Consider the following 19,392-nt stretch of genomic DNA (forward strand, 5'->3'; position numbering starts at 1 on the left):
ACATCGATGGCTCAGTCACACCTACAAGTTCAGCTACCGCTGTGGTGATACCTGCAAGATCCGTCAAAATACAGCTAAAAGTGCCACATGTACTATCAACCACAGCTGCTGAACTGGTACCACATCGTGTGGCTCTTCATTTCATCCAGGAGGAACCACCCCATGCATGGTCAATCTTCTGTGATTCCAAGGCAGCCCTACATAGCGTGTACTCTCAGCACTGCGCCATGGATCACATGAGCAGCTTGTCGCAGAGATCAGAGAAGTCCATCACCACATAGTTGACGAAGGACACGATACAATATATCAGTGGTTGCCTAGTCACTCTGGCATAGATGGCAATGATCGAGCATACGCAGCTGCCCGATCTGCCCATGACGGCGTCAACTGCGTTGCCATTCCTCTTTCGAGAGCTGTTGCAGCGAAAAAAATTTTCCGCACTTGCGCGTGAATTAACATTAGCTCAATGGAATTCATCCGAATTCACCAGTGCACGCCTTCACACCCTGGACCCTAATTTACAGCTCCGTATTCTGCCCCGACATTCCACGCCGTAACTGCACCCTTCTAGTCCGTCTATGGCTTGGAGTAGCATTTTCAAATGCGTACTCCCTTCTCATCGGAATGGCTAACAGCCAACTTTGTGACTTCTGCGGGTGCAACGAAACAATCGCACACCTTCTTTGTGAGTGCCCTCGTTTCAACCCGCAAAGAGCAGCCTTCTCAGCCACCCTACACCATCTGGACAAGCGCCCACTAACGGAAAACAACATCATTGCAAATTAGCCTACACGAACATCAGCGCGATCCGCTTTGAAGGCGCTGCTGCGGTACTTAAAACACACGGGACTTTCTGACAAATTGTGACTGTACACTGTGTGACGTAGGATTGTACGGTGACACTGCGTAACACTATAAAAACGCCTTTGCAGACTGGGTGACAGTGCCCACAGAAACAGTTCTGTATCGTGTGTATGTGTGTGTGTGTATGTGTATGTTTTTTTTTTTCGCTCTCTCACCTATCGCACCCCTTTGCCTCTCCCGCGGTACAGGGTAGCCAACCGGAGATAATCTCTGGTTAACCTCCCTGTCTTTCCTTTGCTTTTCTCTCTCTCTCACACACATCTAGGCCGCAGTAAGAAAACATGAACGCAAGAAAGTATAAGCTACGGTCACCATACAGTGACTCAAACATATTTATATCGCCGTGGGTTCATATCTTGTGTTTCTATGGCAACAGTGTCGAAGATCGCTATTAGGCATAAAGATCGCATTAGGCGTAAAGAAAGGCAAGGAGGTTAACCTAGCAGCCTGCCCGGTTGGTTACCCTACACGTGGGGAAACGGGGAAAGAAAGAAAGATAATGAGAGAAGGAGAGTCATTGTGCGCGCACTGCGTTGAATGTCCACACAAAGCTATAGCGGCACTAATGTCCTATCGCTTGCGTCCCGTTACATTTTTTTACAGCGTATACCAATTGCGATGTCGCGCCACTGCCTTTTCGCCCTCGGGGATTACACCTTGACTCTTTCGCCAGCTTCGACGACCTTAAGCCGCTTACCGCACCTCGACTTCAGGTCCTAAGCGACGAAGCAGCGTTGACACTGTAAAATTCTCGATTCCCGGGAGTACGCGAAGGACTCTTCGCACATACAGAAAAGATGACCCTGAAACGCATCTTCTTGTGGCGTATGGCCGTGGAGTAGTGAAAGCTGGAGGCGACGTTGGAAAACACGAAATAAAAGAACAAAAAACAGGCAAAAAAAGCGAGCGCTGTGACGATCGCGGCTTCTTGCTTTTCCAAATCCCAGCACGCAGGAGTCCCCTCCAGCCCCCTTTCCCGAGAAAGAAACAAAGTAAATAAGCAAACAAAGCAAACAGCAAATATAATAAACGCTGTGTGAGTCGGGGAAGAATGAAAAAATACTCTGCGGAGGTCGACAGAAAATCCGTCCCAGACTGAAGTGACTTCGCCGCCGGCCCATTTTGTTCCCTGGCGGTATGTGCCGCGAATGAAGTCGCAGCCGGGTGGAGAAAGGAGAGCGAAACTGGCACGGTACACCATTTCGCGGCGCACAGCGAGAGTGAAGGTCGGCCGCCGCTCTAGCGGGCGCTAACACGTTCGTATTATTGTTATTCCACTCTCTTGCTCTCCAGCCGAGTCGTCCTTTCCCAAACACCCAGTTCACCCACTCGTTCTCTCGCTAGCTATCAAGCAACTCGTTTCTTTCTGGAATCTGTGAGCAATCGTTAAAAGGCACGTGCCTGCACGAACGAACGCCCGCGAGCGCTAGAGAGGAAAGAAGAGAAAGGAGCGCTAACTTTGAGGCCGTTCAAAGCGTTGCCACCGTCAATTGGAAACTAGGCCACGTGTACCTCTTTCTTAGCATTGCTGAAGGAGAGATCGAGGAAAGACCGATTCTTTCCCGAGCTTGAATAGAATTCAGGCACGCTTATTGACGAATTACGTAATGCTCAATTTTGACTCTCTTCCTTCCCCCCCTCTCCCATATAGGAGCAGCAACTTCTTCGCGAAAACCCGCGTCAGGAAGCAAGAATAATCAGAAGTCACGTCTTCTTTTTTTCTATTTTGATTGCTTTTGTCGCTGCAGAACAAATAAAGCCGATCTTTCTTTTTGCCTGATACTAAACCTTTCCACAGCACCACATTTAATACGGAGGTAGACAGGCTGCTCACTTGCCGATCCATTCCGCTTGTACAGAAGCCAAAAAGGCGGTTTAATACCGCACCGATTTTGGTAAGTTAGTAAACTTTGCTAACCGAGGTTTTTTTACGACTAATGTAGCCCGAGGCTTAATTCACGGTGATCGCAACGCTATTGTCAGCGTCACAATGCTCGATGCTCGCGTGAGCTTGCAAGAATAAATTGAGCGAATAATATGGCACCTACACACTCGAACCTCTTCATGAAGTTTTACCACAGCATTAGCAATTGAGATATTAAACTTTGATTAGCACGCGAAAATGCTGCGCGCATTCCGCGGCAGATGAGGTCCTTGAATGTATATCAATAGCATTTACATGTGCATATGCCCCATGGCCAGCAAATATCGTTAAACTACGCCGGTAGAGACTAGCACATCAGTGAAGCGAGATCAAGAGACCGCGCTTCTGATATGGAGTTGCGCAACACGTTTGCAGTACTGTAACACATACCCAGCGTTACGCAAATCTTGCAACATTGAAAATGGGGGAAACGAGCGACCGAGGCCACACTTATTCACCACAAATCCCGCAGAACTAGAACCAGCTTCGAGACAACAATATCCGTCCCCAAAATGTGCCGCGATAGACGTCGGTTATGCCCCCACCCCTCACCCCTTATTTTCACAAACATTCCTCACGCAGTTCGGGATGTTACGTTAAACAGTGTTACGTTAAGCAGGAATTAATTTGGCGACACGTCACGGTGGTGCTCCCTAAAGTTACTACCGAACAATGTATTTGGTTAATTTTGTCTTCTTCATCGTCAGGCTGGTAACCCATCACGTTTGCCTTGCGTGTGCCGCCATTAATAACGTGCTGCCGAAAAAGACAAATAAATTTTCCTCTTCTGCGCTGTCTTAACAAATTATTTCATTTTAGCTGGAGCATATACCCCAATCAAGTACGTGCAACTACTGACACCGTCGTACTAAGACTTATGAACGCAATAACCAGTAGAGGAAAACATTCGTAAATATACTCTAAAGATGACGAACAACGACCTGCAGTTCAAGTTGCGCGAAAATTAACAGTGGCGTCAAGTAAGTCAATTAAGCACATGGTCTTGAAAAAGAGAACATTGGCAGCAAAGGATTAGTGGTCGGCTAATAACAAAGAGCAAAAACTACAGTTGTGGGTGATGGAAGCTCAGAGAATATTACTGCGGAATAAAACCCATTTCTTTTTCCTCAAAAACTAGCAACCTTATCCTTGATCTTTATTCTGCCGTGCAGACAGCCCTCTCAAAGAGACCGAATGGAATTCGCACGCAAGGCTTGGAAGTATTGCCTAGAATAAGTAAGCAGGCCTCGTTCAAAGGCCCTGGAAACCAGTTCGCCACGCACGCCGCTGTTGCCGCGTAGCGCAGCTGAATTAAAAGCTTTCCAGGAACTCATTCTCTTGAAGGGAAATGATTGAATTCGCAAGGCTTGTGACGAAAGTTTCAAGTCACGAAATAGCAGAAATGCTTCACAATGTTCACCGCAATGTCTGAACAGTGAAGTACTGTTCATAAAGCGAGATAGAGCAAGAGCAGATAATAGCATTGACCCTTCAGTTAATAGAGTCTGAAGATGTCCTCTGATGAAACGCGCGGCTTGAGTACCGGGCACTTGCCTTTCAGAGGTTGTAGTCGATGCTGTTCTTGACTGCTGTTCTCGAGGACACAATGACTATTTCACTAACACGCTATCTTGCCTCAAAAGTGTTCTTTTTTTATTTGAGCTAATGTTGCAAGTCAATATACTCCGGATGCTTGCTTTGAACTCAGAGTGCAAGTATAGTGCGAAGTGCGCAGGCACACGCACGCCCGCACACACATACACACACAGAGAAAGACGCGTACACTCGCACTATTGCCCCCTTTACTATCAAGGTCACTGACCTGAAGGATTTCACGTCGTGCCAGTGGTAAATTCTGCACCACAACCACAACATTGCCAAGCAAACGTCTTTGGAAGTGGCGCCGAAGGTGGTCTACTACCTTGGCGCATCACTAGGCGTCGCAAGAAGCGCAAAGCTATTCGACAGAAGCGCAACAAGCTTTCGTAGCGGACAGCAACTGCTTACAAATGGCAATTGTGTTGCTGAGGCGCGCACAGCTCGGGTCAAAACGGAAGACAATGGCTGGAAAAGATTACAATAATAGCGACTGCTTGCCCGTTTCTTTCTTTTTTTCGTGCCAATTACCCTGTTTTTCCAGCGTCACCTATCCATCAGGCCTGCCGCGCAACATGTCGACCGCTGGCTTTAGGTCTACACTGAACATCTATGCCATACATTACATGTTGTAATAGCTATACATTTCCTAACTTCATCTAAGCCCAGTAGCAAAAATATATTTAATCTGCTTGCGTTCGCCATCTACCGCTGACAATGCTGACATTTGTTTTTTTTAAACAATGGCACTTTGCTTCCCCAAGCGTCACTGCGAACCGCGCTAAGTGGCGATGTCATATTAAGCAACTTATGTCTGATGAAATAATAGAAGACTTCATAAAGGAGCGAAACAAAGTTTCGCGATCTCATCTCATTTGTTTTGTTTTTTCCCGCACTTCTGCCACATTTTGTTTGTTCCTGCAGACCATTCCATGCCTACCTCGAAATGGCTTCCTCGCGCAGGCGTTACATTTCTGCGCCCTAAATGCTCAGCAGCACGGCCCACTTCCAAACACCCTGCTCCCGGTCATCTAGCCAAGAAAGGACTTTTTTACGGCTTGCTTAGGGGTAGCTGCCCCAAGGGAATATCTGAAATAAAACTGAAGAGCGACAGCAAACATCAACATTTAACTTTTTTCTCGCCGTCGTAAGTTTCGCAGATAGCCCCGAGTTAATGTTAACACGCACTGTACACTCCGCGCCCAAGCACTTAGCGCAGACACCCGTGGAGCTGGGAACCGAAACAGAAAGCCGCCGAGCCACATTTTGAGACCACTATCCGCGTGCATTACCCGACTCACGCGAAACTTGCCAGGACCACGCTTTACATAACCTAGAAAGTGGGTTCTCCGTCTATCGCAGTCTCTGCGCTCTCTCGCCACAAGAAAAAAAAAAGAGAAATAACAGAACTTTCCTCTCTCTCTCTCTCACTCGGGCACAGAGGAGACACCTCTATATACCTTCTGGGGGTTAGCAAAGGTCGTCGCCTTTTTTTAGACGCCGCGCAAAGTACCTTGTTCTCGTCGACCTACACACGACACTTCCTCATTACGCCTCACCGCGGACGCGTAACCTAGGACGAGACGGCGCGCGGACTGCCCCAAACTTTGCAGTGTGTGTGGCACCGACTGCGCTCTAAGCGTAGCTGGAAACTGTCATGGAGGTGTGTGTTATGTGTTTATGTTTTCTTTAATAGCTTGCCCATCGCAGCTTGAATAGTGCAAGCTGATCGATCTCCAGTTCAGCGATCGCCAGCCCTCGTCGCATATGACGAGACCCGTAACAGGTTTCCCCAGCGTAAACAGAACTGAACTCTGGCGCGCAGTACTCGACCCGTGACTGCGCGCGTGTGCGAGAACCAAGGAAGCGTCGTTCTCACGCATCGCTTTATTGACCTAAACGTTTCCTTTATATGCTTAAGCAACATCTGCACTTTTGAGCGCAGCCTGGGCGAGACAACGACGAAGTACGGAAAAATTCGGTGGTTGTAGATTGCCAGTCGTAAGAAGATAAATCGAGACTCTTGTTGCTTTATCAGGTGCGAATAGAAGACGCGCCAAGCAACAAGAACTATAGCCCTCAAAATAGAAGGTATTCCTGATTTGTCGAATGGAACCATCTTTTGTACCATATTATTTAGAGGTGGCTTATAAGCCTTCAGCTTTGCCCTTTAAAGAAAGTCAAAGGTCCGAGCACCGGCTAGACTGGTCACTCTCCATCCAACGCGTTCTGCTTCTTCTTTGGCCGTGATGCTGCTGCTACTATAATTCAGTAATAACTACAGGCCTTCAGACACCATCGTATATAGTTGTGCGGAAAAATTTGTTGCCGTACCGTATTTCTTTCACTTTTCTCAATATTGAAGTTAAGATGTAGCAGCAATCTTACGTGATCTAAGGCCGAACGGGCTTCGTATTGCGAAGCTTCTCTACGGAAGGCTGGCGATATTTTCTACACCACACTCAACTACAGCGGCGGACAGTGTCCTTTCTTGTGTACCTAATAACAAAAAGGCGTGGGCATTGATTCTCGAGAGGCCATTTGAGACAAAATCATCATTATGGTTATCGCATATCTATAAAATTGACAGCTTATAAAAGATGCCGTTAGAAAATAAATTCAAGCGAATAAAACATCACGTGCACGCTTGCGTTCAAAGAGCCGTGAACGTAGTTGTCCCCGAGTGCTTGTGTACGAACACAAAATAAAGCTTCCTGTAGGAGTGGCGCGGATTTCGCAGAGATGACTAAGTGGAGCGATACACTCTGCAGCTCACGACTGAAAAAGAGCGCAAAGCACGAAGTGCAAGAAACAAGAGTGCATACGGTGAAAGGAAAGAATTACTGGCAGCTGCAATTCGTTCGTTTCACTGCACATATTTTCTTCCTGCACTTCATGCGTCGCACCACTTTTCAGTCACGAACATCGACTAACTTGCCCAAAATCACTATCCTGGTCCAATGCATTCTTCAGCGTCGTAACCCTGCCCGCATTACGTGGGCGCAGCAAAATAAGGTGTCCTTCGAAAGACGCGGTTTCCACGCCCGCATTTCGTCGATGCGCTCAAAAGAAAGCCGTTCGGCAACGACAAGGCTATTCTACTCTCATTTTATGCTTTGCCCCGGCAATTGCAGACATCGTTCGTTGTGCCCGATATCCCAAACGCAAACAGTGCGAATCAAGAGCTTTTTTTTGTGTGTGTGAAAACTGAGAGGATGTACAAGGGCATGCCTATGAGGCAACGCGCACTGGAATAAGGAGAAACCGACGAATCGAATATCAGGCGCACTCGTCGCATTGCCTCCGTCTTCGTGTTTCTCGGAACAACGAGAAGAACGGTGCACTCGTGGATCGTGCCATGCTAGCCGCTGAATATTTCGCATGCCGAACACATCCTGCAGCAAACGGCAGCCAAAGGCGGTCGCATCCTTGAGAAGCCGCGAAATGAAATGGTGACCGATTCACTCCTTCTTCATATATATATATATATATATATATATATATATATATATATATATATATATATATATATATATATATATATATATATATATATATATATATATATATATATATATATATATATATATATCGAGCGCGTTTAAGTGATCAGCGCGTACGGCGATAGGGACACTCGAGTTGTACTTACACTTGACATATTGGCCGCAGTTCAAAAGCGTTTCGCAATCGCAACCATAAAAGCCGCCATTTTGTATTACCAAAGGGACAACAGATCCTACAACAACCCTACATGCTGAAAAGAAAATTTCATGAGAACCCTATAATTTTATATGAGAGCACTATGCATGCATCGTCGTAAGGTCTTGATATGGCTTAATGGCGATATCTACGTACATTATGAGTTCCAGCACGATAACGATTTGAACACGTACGATATTGCTACGAGATGTGAACCCTATGCGATGCTCGTCCAAGTTACCAATGAATATTTATGCAGTAACTTGGAAATTTACAGAGAAGTAACGCAAATTCCGCCTGTGCCCGTCATAATTCTGACTCTACTGCGTAAAAAGTTCATTTCCTTCAATCCTACTGTTTTCCTATCATTCCTCCTGTCGAGTGCTCAATCAAGGTAAAGAGGGTGGCGTGAAACTCAATGACTGGGGTGAAAAGAACGGCTAAACAAGCCAATGGTTACAAAACCGAGGGGCAATATTTTTTAACGATTTCATTCCATTTTCCATTCTTCCTTTTAATCACCAGTTGTGCCGAGTGGCCAGCCCCGGCGATAACGGCGATGCGGCGGTGTCTGAACCAGCGAAAAATGGCGAGAATATTGAAAAACTGAATCAATCTTCTGAATCAAGCTTCATAAAATATGGCCCCTGGGCCCGAAGTGCGAATATAGTGTCTACACCCAGTTCAGTAAAAATGTATTCAGCTTCACAGAGAACAGTTTGCAATAGTAAGTGCTAGATCATCATGTTTTGCAGGACAAAAATATTTTTTTCCTGGACGGATAGATTTTCTAACCATATATTGACGCATGTTGTAGGCGATCCGTTTCGAGTTCTTTCTAACAATTATTTGGTAATGTAGTGACTGAGCTCAGTAGTTGTGGGCATAATAGAAAGTTTTGTTGTCACCTCCAACAATAAAGCAGAAATAGGCAATGTTTCTGGCGGCGGGTGCCATCTTAACATTATTTTTTTTAGGGAACCTTTTCCATAACACTTGAACAACTTGCTCTTAGAAAGGGAAAATACTTGCGAGTTGTCCGTGCCCACTAAATATTACAAGTGATCTTGCCTAACATTCCAGTTCACGGTAAGGCTTCCTTTTTTTTTTTTACGAACTGTTCCATGATCTTGCTACAATGCTTAGCTTTTTTCCTGGGGCATGTAAATTGGTTGGTCGAAGCCACAGAGTGCTATAAGATTATGCTCAGTAATTCTATAGCCAACTGTGAACCCACAATATGTTTCAAAGGCTCCGTCAATTTCAGAGCAATTGAAATTTATGTTCACACTCGTTTACTGTCTCTGTCGTTTTACGTCTAGAAACGTTCTTTTCAGTGTTGCATTATATTGTGACTCGTACGACAACAACGCAATCCAGGCTCGTTATAGCTGAGGTTTAATTTCCTGTGCGAGTCGATACTTTTGTTGGCGTTTCTTGTCTTCTTATTTTCTTTTACAGGCTCCATATAAGCTATCAGACATGCACTGAATTCCGGCTGTCTGTAAACGAGGAATGAGCACGGCAAATCGGTATGCGCAGAAGGACCAAATAAACTATGTTTTAAGGCCTAAGCATTCTTTGGCGAGTACCCCAGCAAAATTTGTCCGTCGCGTGACGCTTATCTGCAAAATATATGCATAATTGGTCAAGTTAACACATGTAATCGTTATAATAGTGTTGTAGTAGAAGATTGCTAGCGTTAGAAAAAATAAATAAACATACTTCTGACCGGTATTCAAACCATGGACCGCAGCGTGGCAGGCAGATGTATGAGCCATATTACATTCGTGGAAGGGAAAGTTGCTTTGGCCTCAGTTTACATCACACCCGGCTCAAGTCAAAAGGATATTACGAGGGTTATCACCATTTCCTTGGTTTCCTACAGTCCTACAGTAATGGGTAAGCATTCTTTGGCGAGCACCCCAGAAAAATCTGTCCGTCCCATGACGCCTTATATCTGCAAAACAAATGCATAATTGGTCAAGTTAACACATGTAATCGTTATAATAGTGTAATATCAGACGATTGGTAGCGTTATAAAAAAATTAAAAACTGGTTACGTCGCCATGGTCATAGCAAAAAAGGAAAATGAAGTTAACATATGTAATCGTTATAATAGTAGATGATTTCATCACCATTATGTGGTTTTACGTGCCAAAACCCCTTTCTGATTATGAGGCACGCCGTATTGGGGGACTCCGGAAATTTCGACCACCTGGGGTTCTTCAACGTGCGCCTAAATCTAAGTTCACGGGTGTTTTCGCATTTCGCCCCCATCGAAATGCAGCCGCCGTGGCCGGGATTCGATTCCGCGACCTCTTGCTTAGCAGCCCAACACCATAGCCGCTAAGCAACCACGGCGGGTTAGTAGATGATTGGTAGCGTTAGAAGAAAAAAACTGGTTACGTCGCGGTCGCCTCTTCGAAGTAGTAACAGGAAAATAAAAAATAAAAATAAAAAGCTGTGGTGCGGCCAAAAAAGGAAACGGTTGTGACAGCGTTTCGGCTCAGTTGATACGATATATCAGAAAAATAAGTGCATAATTGGTCAAGTTAACACAAGCAATCGTTTTTATAGTGCAATCACTTCTCACTCTATTTAAATTACTTAACAAACAGCTCACGTGACAATTAATAGACTCTAGGTTGTTCACAAATACCAATAGCACTAGGTTTTCCCATGATCACAACTTTCTATTACGTAAATGCAACACCAAGTATAGGAAAATGACTTCCTCCTTCTCAGCGATTAAATTGTGGGATGACTTACCCCATGTTCTTAAATCATCAACATATTTGCATGCATTCAAATATGACCTTAAAATTTCATTTTGTATAACTTTTTTCTTGATTAATTTACTCTGTATATAAAGTGTACTTCATTTGTGAAATAGGTTTATACAATTTAGATTGGTAATGCGCAATTTTTTAAATTTTACAATAACGACTCCATGTATAAAAATCGAATGTATTCCTTTTCACTACTTCGTTCACTTTTTATTTACTTGTAGATTGCATAATTTTACACTGCTGTACTAATTATTCATTTTGTACCAATCTTCTTGTTAGCCGCGGGTCTCACTGCAGTCGTTTGACTTCGGTGCCCTCGCCTGTATACTACTAACAACCATGTAGCTTCAGTGAACAATAAACTGAAACTGAAGCTGAATAGCAGACGATTGGTAGAGATGGGTATACATGCACAAGCTAGCCAAATAATTAAGCAAAAGCGAAGTAGCAGCCGAGGGAAAGAATGATTTTTGAGCTAATTGCCTCGCCCACACAATATGTATCAAGTGATCTTGCTTTCAATAGCAAAGGACGTCGTAGTTAACAAAAGCTGCAGGTACTGCGCGCAAGAACGTGCGTTCATCCATATTCATATGTATGAAACCTCGAGACGCCACTCCGCATGATCACATATCATTATACATATCGAAACGCGCGATTTGCCACGTATATTCACAAAAGTGAGGACACATGTATGAGGCGTTACTAAATGTATACTTGTCATGGAATAGGGGAGTACAAAAAAAAAAGACGTGCATATGCTCTTCGTGTTATGGAAACTCTGCATGAGTAGCCGCTGGCTCTGCTGGAAGTTGGTAAATTTTTCTTTCGATTCGCATAGCGCTATCGACGGGGTCAGGGGTGCGATCTTGTACGCGTTCCAAACTCGAATGGAGGCGGTCCGTTCTTTCCGTCGCGAAATTGGCGGTCCGTTCCGTTGCGTTCATCCGATAGCAGACACCACGGAATGATTGACAGCAGATATCACTTCACAATTGACGTCATGGCGTTCGTCACCGTTCAAACTGACCAAGCGTGTGCGGCTCGGTGGAACGGACCGCCTCCGTTCTATTTTGGAACGCGTACAAGATCGCACTCCAGGTGTCACCTTTCCGTTTTATATGAAGGGCTTCTAAAAATTCCCGCCCAAATTTGCTCTAATTTTTGCCTCGAATCCTCGCTCGCGAAATTCGCTGTGCCAAATTTATACGCAGGAGGAAGGGCAATATAGCACGTGCGTTGTTACACTCTTTTTAGACAAAGACGCGAAGTGATGCTCGTGTAACCCACCCGTCGGTAGCGCTATGCAAATCGGAGGGAACATTTAAAAGCTCCCGGCTCAGATAGCCGCCCCTCACGTAGATTTTTCATAGAATCAAGGCGTGCGCATACCTTCTATGTTTGTGCACCGTTCTTGCTCGAAAAATAAACAATTGGTAATGCCGCTTGACGCGATGTCCCCTTCTGCGTGTTTACGTTTTCTTTGGCGTCTTCCAACACGTGCAGCCAGCACCACCTGGCACAACAACTCGTCCTGGTGAAGTATCATTGCACACTTCATTGCGAACCTTTGTCGCCGTTGTCTGCGCGCATGGAAAGAAATCTCCATATAAATACGCATGATACATCGCCCCCGCAAAGCACTTGCAAAGCCACAATCAACACGATCTGTTAGGGTGTAGTTTTTCGATGCGCCACACGCATGCGCAAGAAGCGACTCTAGCGACCTTTTTTTAACAGCTTTCGTCTGCAAGATGCATACATTTGCGATTTATGGGGGAAGACAGATGGCAGCTATTGAAGATATCCGGCAAAGTCAACAGGAGGAACGACAATCCATTGAACGGTAATGGTAAACCTAACGGAATCTCTGTATGTGTTCTTCTAAAAAAATATTAAAAGGTCGCGATCCCTTTGCTCTTGCTAATGGCATCCAAGTTAATTGCACTGAAGAATCCGTACATCGAATGCACCTACCCGAAGCACCATAGGACGCAATATATTCCAGCCAGCTCGCTCGAACCTCGAAAACAGACAGGCGTTGTGCACTTTCCAGAACCAGTTGCCAGCTGGTTTTCTTCCTATGTATGTATGTATGTATGTATGTATGTATGTATGTATGTATGTATGTATGTATGTATGTATGTATGTATGTATGTATGTATGTATGTATGTATGTATGTATGTATGTATGTATGTATGTATGCATGTATGTATGTGTGTGTATGTATGTATGTATGTATGTATGTATGTATGTATGTATGTATGTATGCATGCATGTATGTATGTATGTATGTATGTATGTATGTATGTATGTATGTATGCATGTATGTATGTGTGTGTATGTATGTATGTATGTATGTATGTATGTATGTATGTATGTATGTATGCATGCATGCATGCATGCATGTATGTATGTATGTATGTATGTATGTATGTATGTATGTATGTATGTATGTACGTATGTATGAATGTATGTACGTACATTTGTTTGTTTGTTTGTTTGTTTGTTTGTTTGTTTGTTTGTGTGCTCGCTCGCTCGCTTGCTTGCTTGCTTGCTTGCGTTTTGTCTCCATATAGAGCAGCGATCATTCACAGGCGCGTTGGCGAAAAAAAATATATAGAAGGCACAGCATGGCAACGCATCATGGGAGAAACACGGTTTCTTAGACGAAAAGTGATGCAGCCATCCGCGTCGACCAGTATAAAGCTTCAAGATTTCTCTCCTAACACATTTTCAACAAAGGATAGCATCTTTCTCTGTTGTGATTAGTGAGTACCAGAAGATGCCCAAATAGCCTAGCGGAATGCTCTCCCAACGGCCAACGCGGGTGATGCGCTGATGGAAACCAGGTCCCTGTAGAAGCCACAACTGCATCTTCCAGCTCGCGATGGCTGGACAGGTCAGTCTACAGATGTTACCAAATCGGCTTTGCCAGTTTTACTTGATTGTCTTTCGCGCATACGTACTTCTGGCTTTCTAGGACCAGCGTTCCGAATGTCCTATAGGACCTAGAAACCGTTTCGTTGCTACTTTCGGGAGTCTATACTTGATGCCCTATTTCTGGTCGCGAATAATACAATAATTACAAGAAATCGGGCACATGAGAGCACGAAATGCGCACACCTGTTGTCACTTTGCCATTGCGCCAGTCTCCCCTTATCAAATAATTCCGTCCATTCCGTTTTGCTGCGGACTGCTTTATTACGCGCGCGACAAGTAGACGTGCCCAAGGCGCCAATAAGCAGCTCCATTGGTCAGTGTCTGTATCCGCAGCGGTTCGGTCTCAATGAGGCGTTCGAAGTGTGCCACTTTTCGATAGGACAGTGGCGGTCATTGCGAGCGTATGCCTTAGGGCCAAGCTTGGCGGGACCCGCACTGAGCTTGGCCGCTCGCCATTCGGAAACCTCACTGCGTCTAATAAATCGTCATTAGCGGAGTGGTTCGCATAGAGGGCTATCAGGTGGTCCGCTCTCCCGTCCCCGTTCTGTGTCCTGCCAGCGAAGCCCATACTCTTGCATCACAGGCCTTATGAATACCGTGCGTTTCCTGCGTGGTAACTGATTACATCATACGGACTCCTTCTCCAGAGTCGCGAGAATAGCATAGAAGGTCGGGTCGCGGGAATTTTCAGTGGAATAAAAAAAAGGAGTGGCGTTTGACTCTAATACACGAGAGTGATAACTAACTCACAATCTAAAAGAAGCAACGAGAGCATTTGAAGACTGTAGCATTCCAAGACATGCGGGAACCGTTCGTTATTGCTTTACATCGGCATTTAGGCGTTATACAAAACCCACCATCAAAAATATCAAGAATAAACTTCTTTAAAAGAATGTCTTTGCTCTGACTGAGACTGCATACTGTTCCACGTGTTTCTTAATAATGTTTAAAAAAACCCTAATATTCGGTTGTAAATGGTTATCAGATAGCCCCGCTGTCAATATGTTACAGCTAATTTTTGAGCTACCTTGATGGTCTCCTCTGTCGATGACTCCCAATCAGGAACAAGGAGTAGTACTCAACATTCATGGGACAGTAGAATTAATAGAGATAAAGGCTTCACCGTCTAGACGGAGTGAGGAAATGATAACCTCGCGCCAAAATCTACAGATTCTTCTCGCTGCAGCACGGTAGAACACAATGAGGCACTGTACGCGTTTCGTTACGCCCGGTAAAATCATGGTAAATACTAAATAGAAACACACACTCACAACATCTGTAAGAAAGCATAAGTTGCAATCACGCATCGAGAAAAATGCGGCTGCAGAACGGTAAGTGCACAAGAGACAAGCGAGAGAGAAAGAAAAAAAAACCAAAGCTTCGTATACTTTTGAAAGTTTCCCAGAGATTCTTGAAAATTTGGTGCTGCGGCGGGATAAACGTCAGAGGTGGCGCGGACCCCGCGCTTCGCACTGGAAGGCTGCGCGGCCTGTGCATAGCGGTGCGGTAGAGTCAACGAATTCCTTGCCGCTGCCATAAGTACGGCGTTGCGCGGATATTTCACAGTGCCCGGCTGAAGGATTAAATACCCAGAGGGAAGCGTCGAAAGGATACGTACAATGTAGCCCAGGCAGAATAAAAGCTCTAGAGCTCGGAGTCTATGTCCCGGAACGTTGCTTCTGTTCACTGGCGAGTCTCCCACTTCCACGTGACTTGAATTACTAAACTCCCAGGATCCGATCTTGTACACGTACATAAATACCCGAGAATGTGGACGGGGTAAGAGCCGTCGCCGTAACTCAACGATTGAGCACAACATGCGCAATGCGGAGCTCAAGGGCTCTTACCTGCGGCCAGTAGTTTTCTCGTCCACTTTCATTTCCTCTTTCCTGATCATTTCTATATTTCACTTAAACCAACAAATGATTTTCCCTATGATTTCCTCGGCATTGTGGTAATACGAAGTGACGAACCCCAACAAAGAGCACGAGAGGCTGGTTTATCCTTTCACTGACCTCCTATAGGGTAGAACGGTGCTGAAGGAAAGCTAGCAGCCGTATAGATACGGCTCGAAGGGTCGTGAACCGCACAGAAGTTACCCCGGTATTCTAGGCCGTTCCTCCACTCAACACTGCACCTCGACTCGATGATGATAACGATGGTGATGAGGTTTATTGGCATCCCCCTCAAAACGGAGCGGAGGCCTGCTTGATTTATTCACTACGTTTATCGCCACCTAGCTTTTGCCTATTTGATCCAGATCCTAACTATAGTATTTCAAACATATATCACTGTACTGTACCATTACCTACGCTTGCAATGACTCCGGTTCTACAAAAATTCTTCCCAATTTTTTTTTCTTTGCCAATACTATAATAGTCTCTTACTTATCCCGCAGTGCCTTGCACGCGTGATATCACTTATCACGCAGTCAGCAGTGCCTTGCTCTTTAGACCCAGCTGTTCGATTAGCTGTATTGGTATTTTTTTCAGAACCTGCGGCCGTGTTATTACAGACATTTCCTCTACAATTTCTTATGGTAAAAATTTTCTGCGCTAAATTTTTAACTCTCAGGCTTCTCTGTTGCTGGATCTGTTTGAGCCTCGATTACGCCTTCTCTCTTATCACCACTACTACCCGGACCAATACCCTAATACATGTAACCATTGTAAGAATAAAGCGGGTCTGTTCCAGATTATGTGGTTGTGCCCAGCGGAAAATCACAAAAATCACGAAATAAGTAATACTGAGCAGTGGGAGGCCGTGATGATCAGCTCCGACCCTGACCTGCAGGCCAAGGTCATGAAGAGAGCTGAAGAAGCCGCCCGGGCCAAGGGGCTCGTGGCCGCCTAACAACAAGGTCATCCGTCAGTACCTTGTTTTCAAATAAAGTCTTTACTCACTCACTCACTCTCTTGATTTATTTGAGACAGTGGATGGCAGCGCCGCCCCTGGACACAAGTGGTCACTGCGCTTTATTGACGGCAATGGATGGATGGATGTTATGAGCGTCCCCTTTGGAACGGGGCGGTGGGTGGCGCCCCCTAGTTCTTGCTATTGTACTGCGTAAAGTCCTACCTAGGTTTAAAAAAGAAAGAAAAAGAAGAAGAAAAAAACACGACGAACTCCCACAATAAAATTTTCTGACCTCCTATTGTGAACTTTGCTTTTGTACGTCTCCGCTTTTTGTCGTTTCCATACTTTCTTTCCACCAATATTCCAATCGCCTCTTACTAATCTCTATTATGGACATGTTTACTTTTCCGCTGCTCTCGCTGAATCCAAGGGCTTCAAGGAGGCCAGTGGTGCCTAAATCGACCACTGGGCAGATGTCTTCACATTCTAATGAAACATGCTCCATCGTTTAACTATATAGCTTTACCGCAGCAAGCACATGCTTCTTCTTACTTCTTATTTCTCGCTTTATAGGTGCGTGTTGAAAGGCATCCCGATCTCGCTTCGAAAAGTAATGAGCTTCCCTTTGAGTTATCATAAATTGTTTCTTTCCTGATTTCGTCATTTCCTCTCTAGTAGTTACTCATGGCAGGCTTCTTTTCATTGCCACCACCCATTAGATTATTTCAGCCTCTCTGACTTTCCGCTTCACATTCTTTGTTTGCTGTTTTGCCCACCCTACAGGCCGCATACTTGCTGGTAAGCTTCCTAGTTGTTTTCCTCCACTGTGAATCAATGTTTTTCCTGTACAGATACCTCAGCACTCTCCCAGCCTATTTACTTTCTTCCATATTCCTCAGTCGTTCTTCATACTCAATTTTACTGCGAGCTTCACTCACTTCAAAACTAGTCAAGCCCATATTACCCTGCACAGCTTCATGTGTATTTTTCCCGTGATCGCCCAATGCGAGGCGTCCCACTGCTCTTGGGTCCTATCGAGTCCTGATTGTACCCCTGATTTCAAGCAAACAACCGCATTTCCATAACTAAGCCCTGGAACCATTACACCTTTCCACATACCCCGAAGCACCTCGTGCCTATTGTATCCCCAAAGCGCTCTATGCTTCATTGTGGCTGCATTTCTCTTCCCCTTTACTGTTATTGCTTTTTCCTGTGTTTTCATATATCTATTGCCTTCGTTTATCCATATACCAAAGTATTTATATTCTCTTACACGAGGTGTTTCCTGGCCCTGTATTGTCACTGTCTGTTCCTTGTTTTCATTGCATACCATAACACCTGATTAAATAACACTAAATTTAAAACCTAAATTATCGCCTTACTGTCCACAGATATTAGCCAGACGTTGCAAATCACTTTGCTTGCTAGCTAGCAACACAATGTCGTCCGCATCAACTAAACCTGGAAGCTGCTGCTCTACTACTGTACCCGCCTGTTTGTATGAGAGATTAAACCCGATATTACTTCCTTCTAGCGCACCCTCCATCCTCACTATGTACATCATGAAGAGCAGTGGGGATAAAGGGCACCCTTGGTTCAGTCCCTTGTTGATATCAACTTTCTCCTCGCTCCTCATCCCTTCCCATTCAACGCAAACGGTATTTTCTAGGTAAATCTCTCTCAAAAGCTGTAGACAATCGTCGCCTAAGCCTTCCCCTTCCAGAATATCCCACAACATGTTGCGCTTTACGTTGTCATACGCTCCTTAATGCCTAAAAAGGTCACATATAACGGTATGCTTTCTGCTCTTGATATTTCAATGCGCTGAGTAAGAACAAATAAGTTATCATCCAAACACCTGCCTATTCTGAAGCCATTCTGCAGTTCTCCCAAAATGTCATTATTCTCTGCCCATACTTGCAGCTACAATTTGATTGCCTGCATTACTAGCCTGTACATTACCTATGTAATGGTCAACGGTCTATACGAGTGCATTCTATATTTCTCCCCCTTACCTTTATAAATTAAATTCATTCTACTTTGTCGCCAACTTTCTGGTATTCACCTATATTTTAAAGTTTCTTCCACTTCTTTCACCGGAGCTTCCTTACTTTTTGGTCCTAGTTCTTGAGAAGCGTAGCGCCATCTACAGCCGAGGGGCGACTCTGTGGTCAACTGGCTCGGGTGGAGCTATAGGAAGAGCTTCGAGTCGAGGATCGTTTCAGAATGCGGGGCTGAATCTGTTGCGAGGGCACGCTCATATCTTTCTCGCTGCCAGCAGAGACGCCCCAAATCAACCTGACAGCGCCAGACAGCGCTTGCATTCATCGGGTGCTCATGTCGAGGCCAAAAAGGCGCCTTGCGGCGCGAAGCGGTGAAACGGCAGAAACTGCGGCATAGCCACGCGGCGATGGTGGCGACGAGAATCGCCACCGCTTCCTTATCTGTTGCCTTCATATAAGTGCGATTCTTCCACCACCCCTTCCTCCCCATTGTTCTCGTTCAACATTCGCAGTCACACGTTTCCGTCTCATTGCTTAATATGCCCTAGAATTACCTCCTTGGTACCGCGCTGCTGCTGTTGCCGTCGTCGTCGTCGTCGTTGTCGCAGTCGTGGTTGTTGCTCCCCTCGCAGACCACACTTGTTTCTGGATACTGGGCTTCGGCTGCGATGGAAGTTCAAGAAGCCACGGGCATATAATAGGATGTTTTCTGAC

At 45.1% G+C, this 19,392-nt stretch overlaps 1 protein-coding gene across 1 annotated transcript in view; it reads right to left on the reverse strand.

The window, feature by feature from the left end:
- Nucleotides 1-9,793: 9,793 nt before the first annotated feature.
- The window catches only part of LOC135917529 (uncharacterized), a 118,424-nt gene continuing 108,825 nt past the window's right edge, over nucleotides 9,794-19,392 (reverse strand). The window contains exons 3-4 of the mRNA XM_070523696.1: nucleotides 19,233-19,341; nucleotides 9,794-10,043 (exon numbers count right to left, since the gene is read on the reverse strand). Coding sequence (XP_070379797.1) covers nucleotides 10,038-10,043; nucleotides 19,233-19,341 — 115 coding nt within the window. The 3' untranslated portion in view covers nucleotides 9,794-10,037. The remainder of the gene's footprint in view (nucleotides 10,044-19,232; nucleotides 19,342-19,392) is intronic.

This window comes from Dermacentor albipictus, chromosome 1 (assembly GCF_038994185.2).
Source record: "Dermacentor albipictus isolate Rhodes 1998 colony chromosome 1, USDA_Dalb.pri_finalv2, whole genome shotgun sequence".
Lineage (NCBI taxonomy): Eukaryota > Metazoa > Arthropoda > Arachnida > Ixodida > Ixodidae > Dermacentor > Dermacentor albipictus.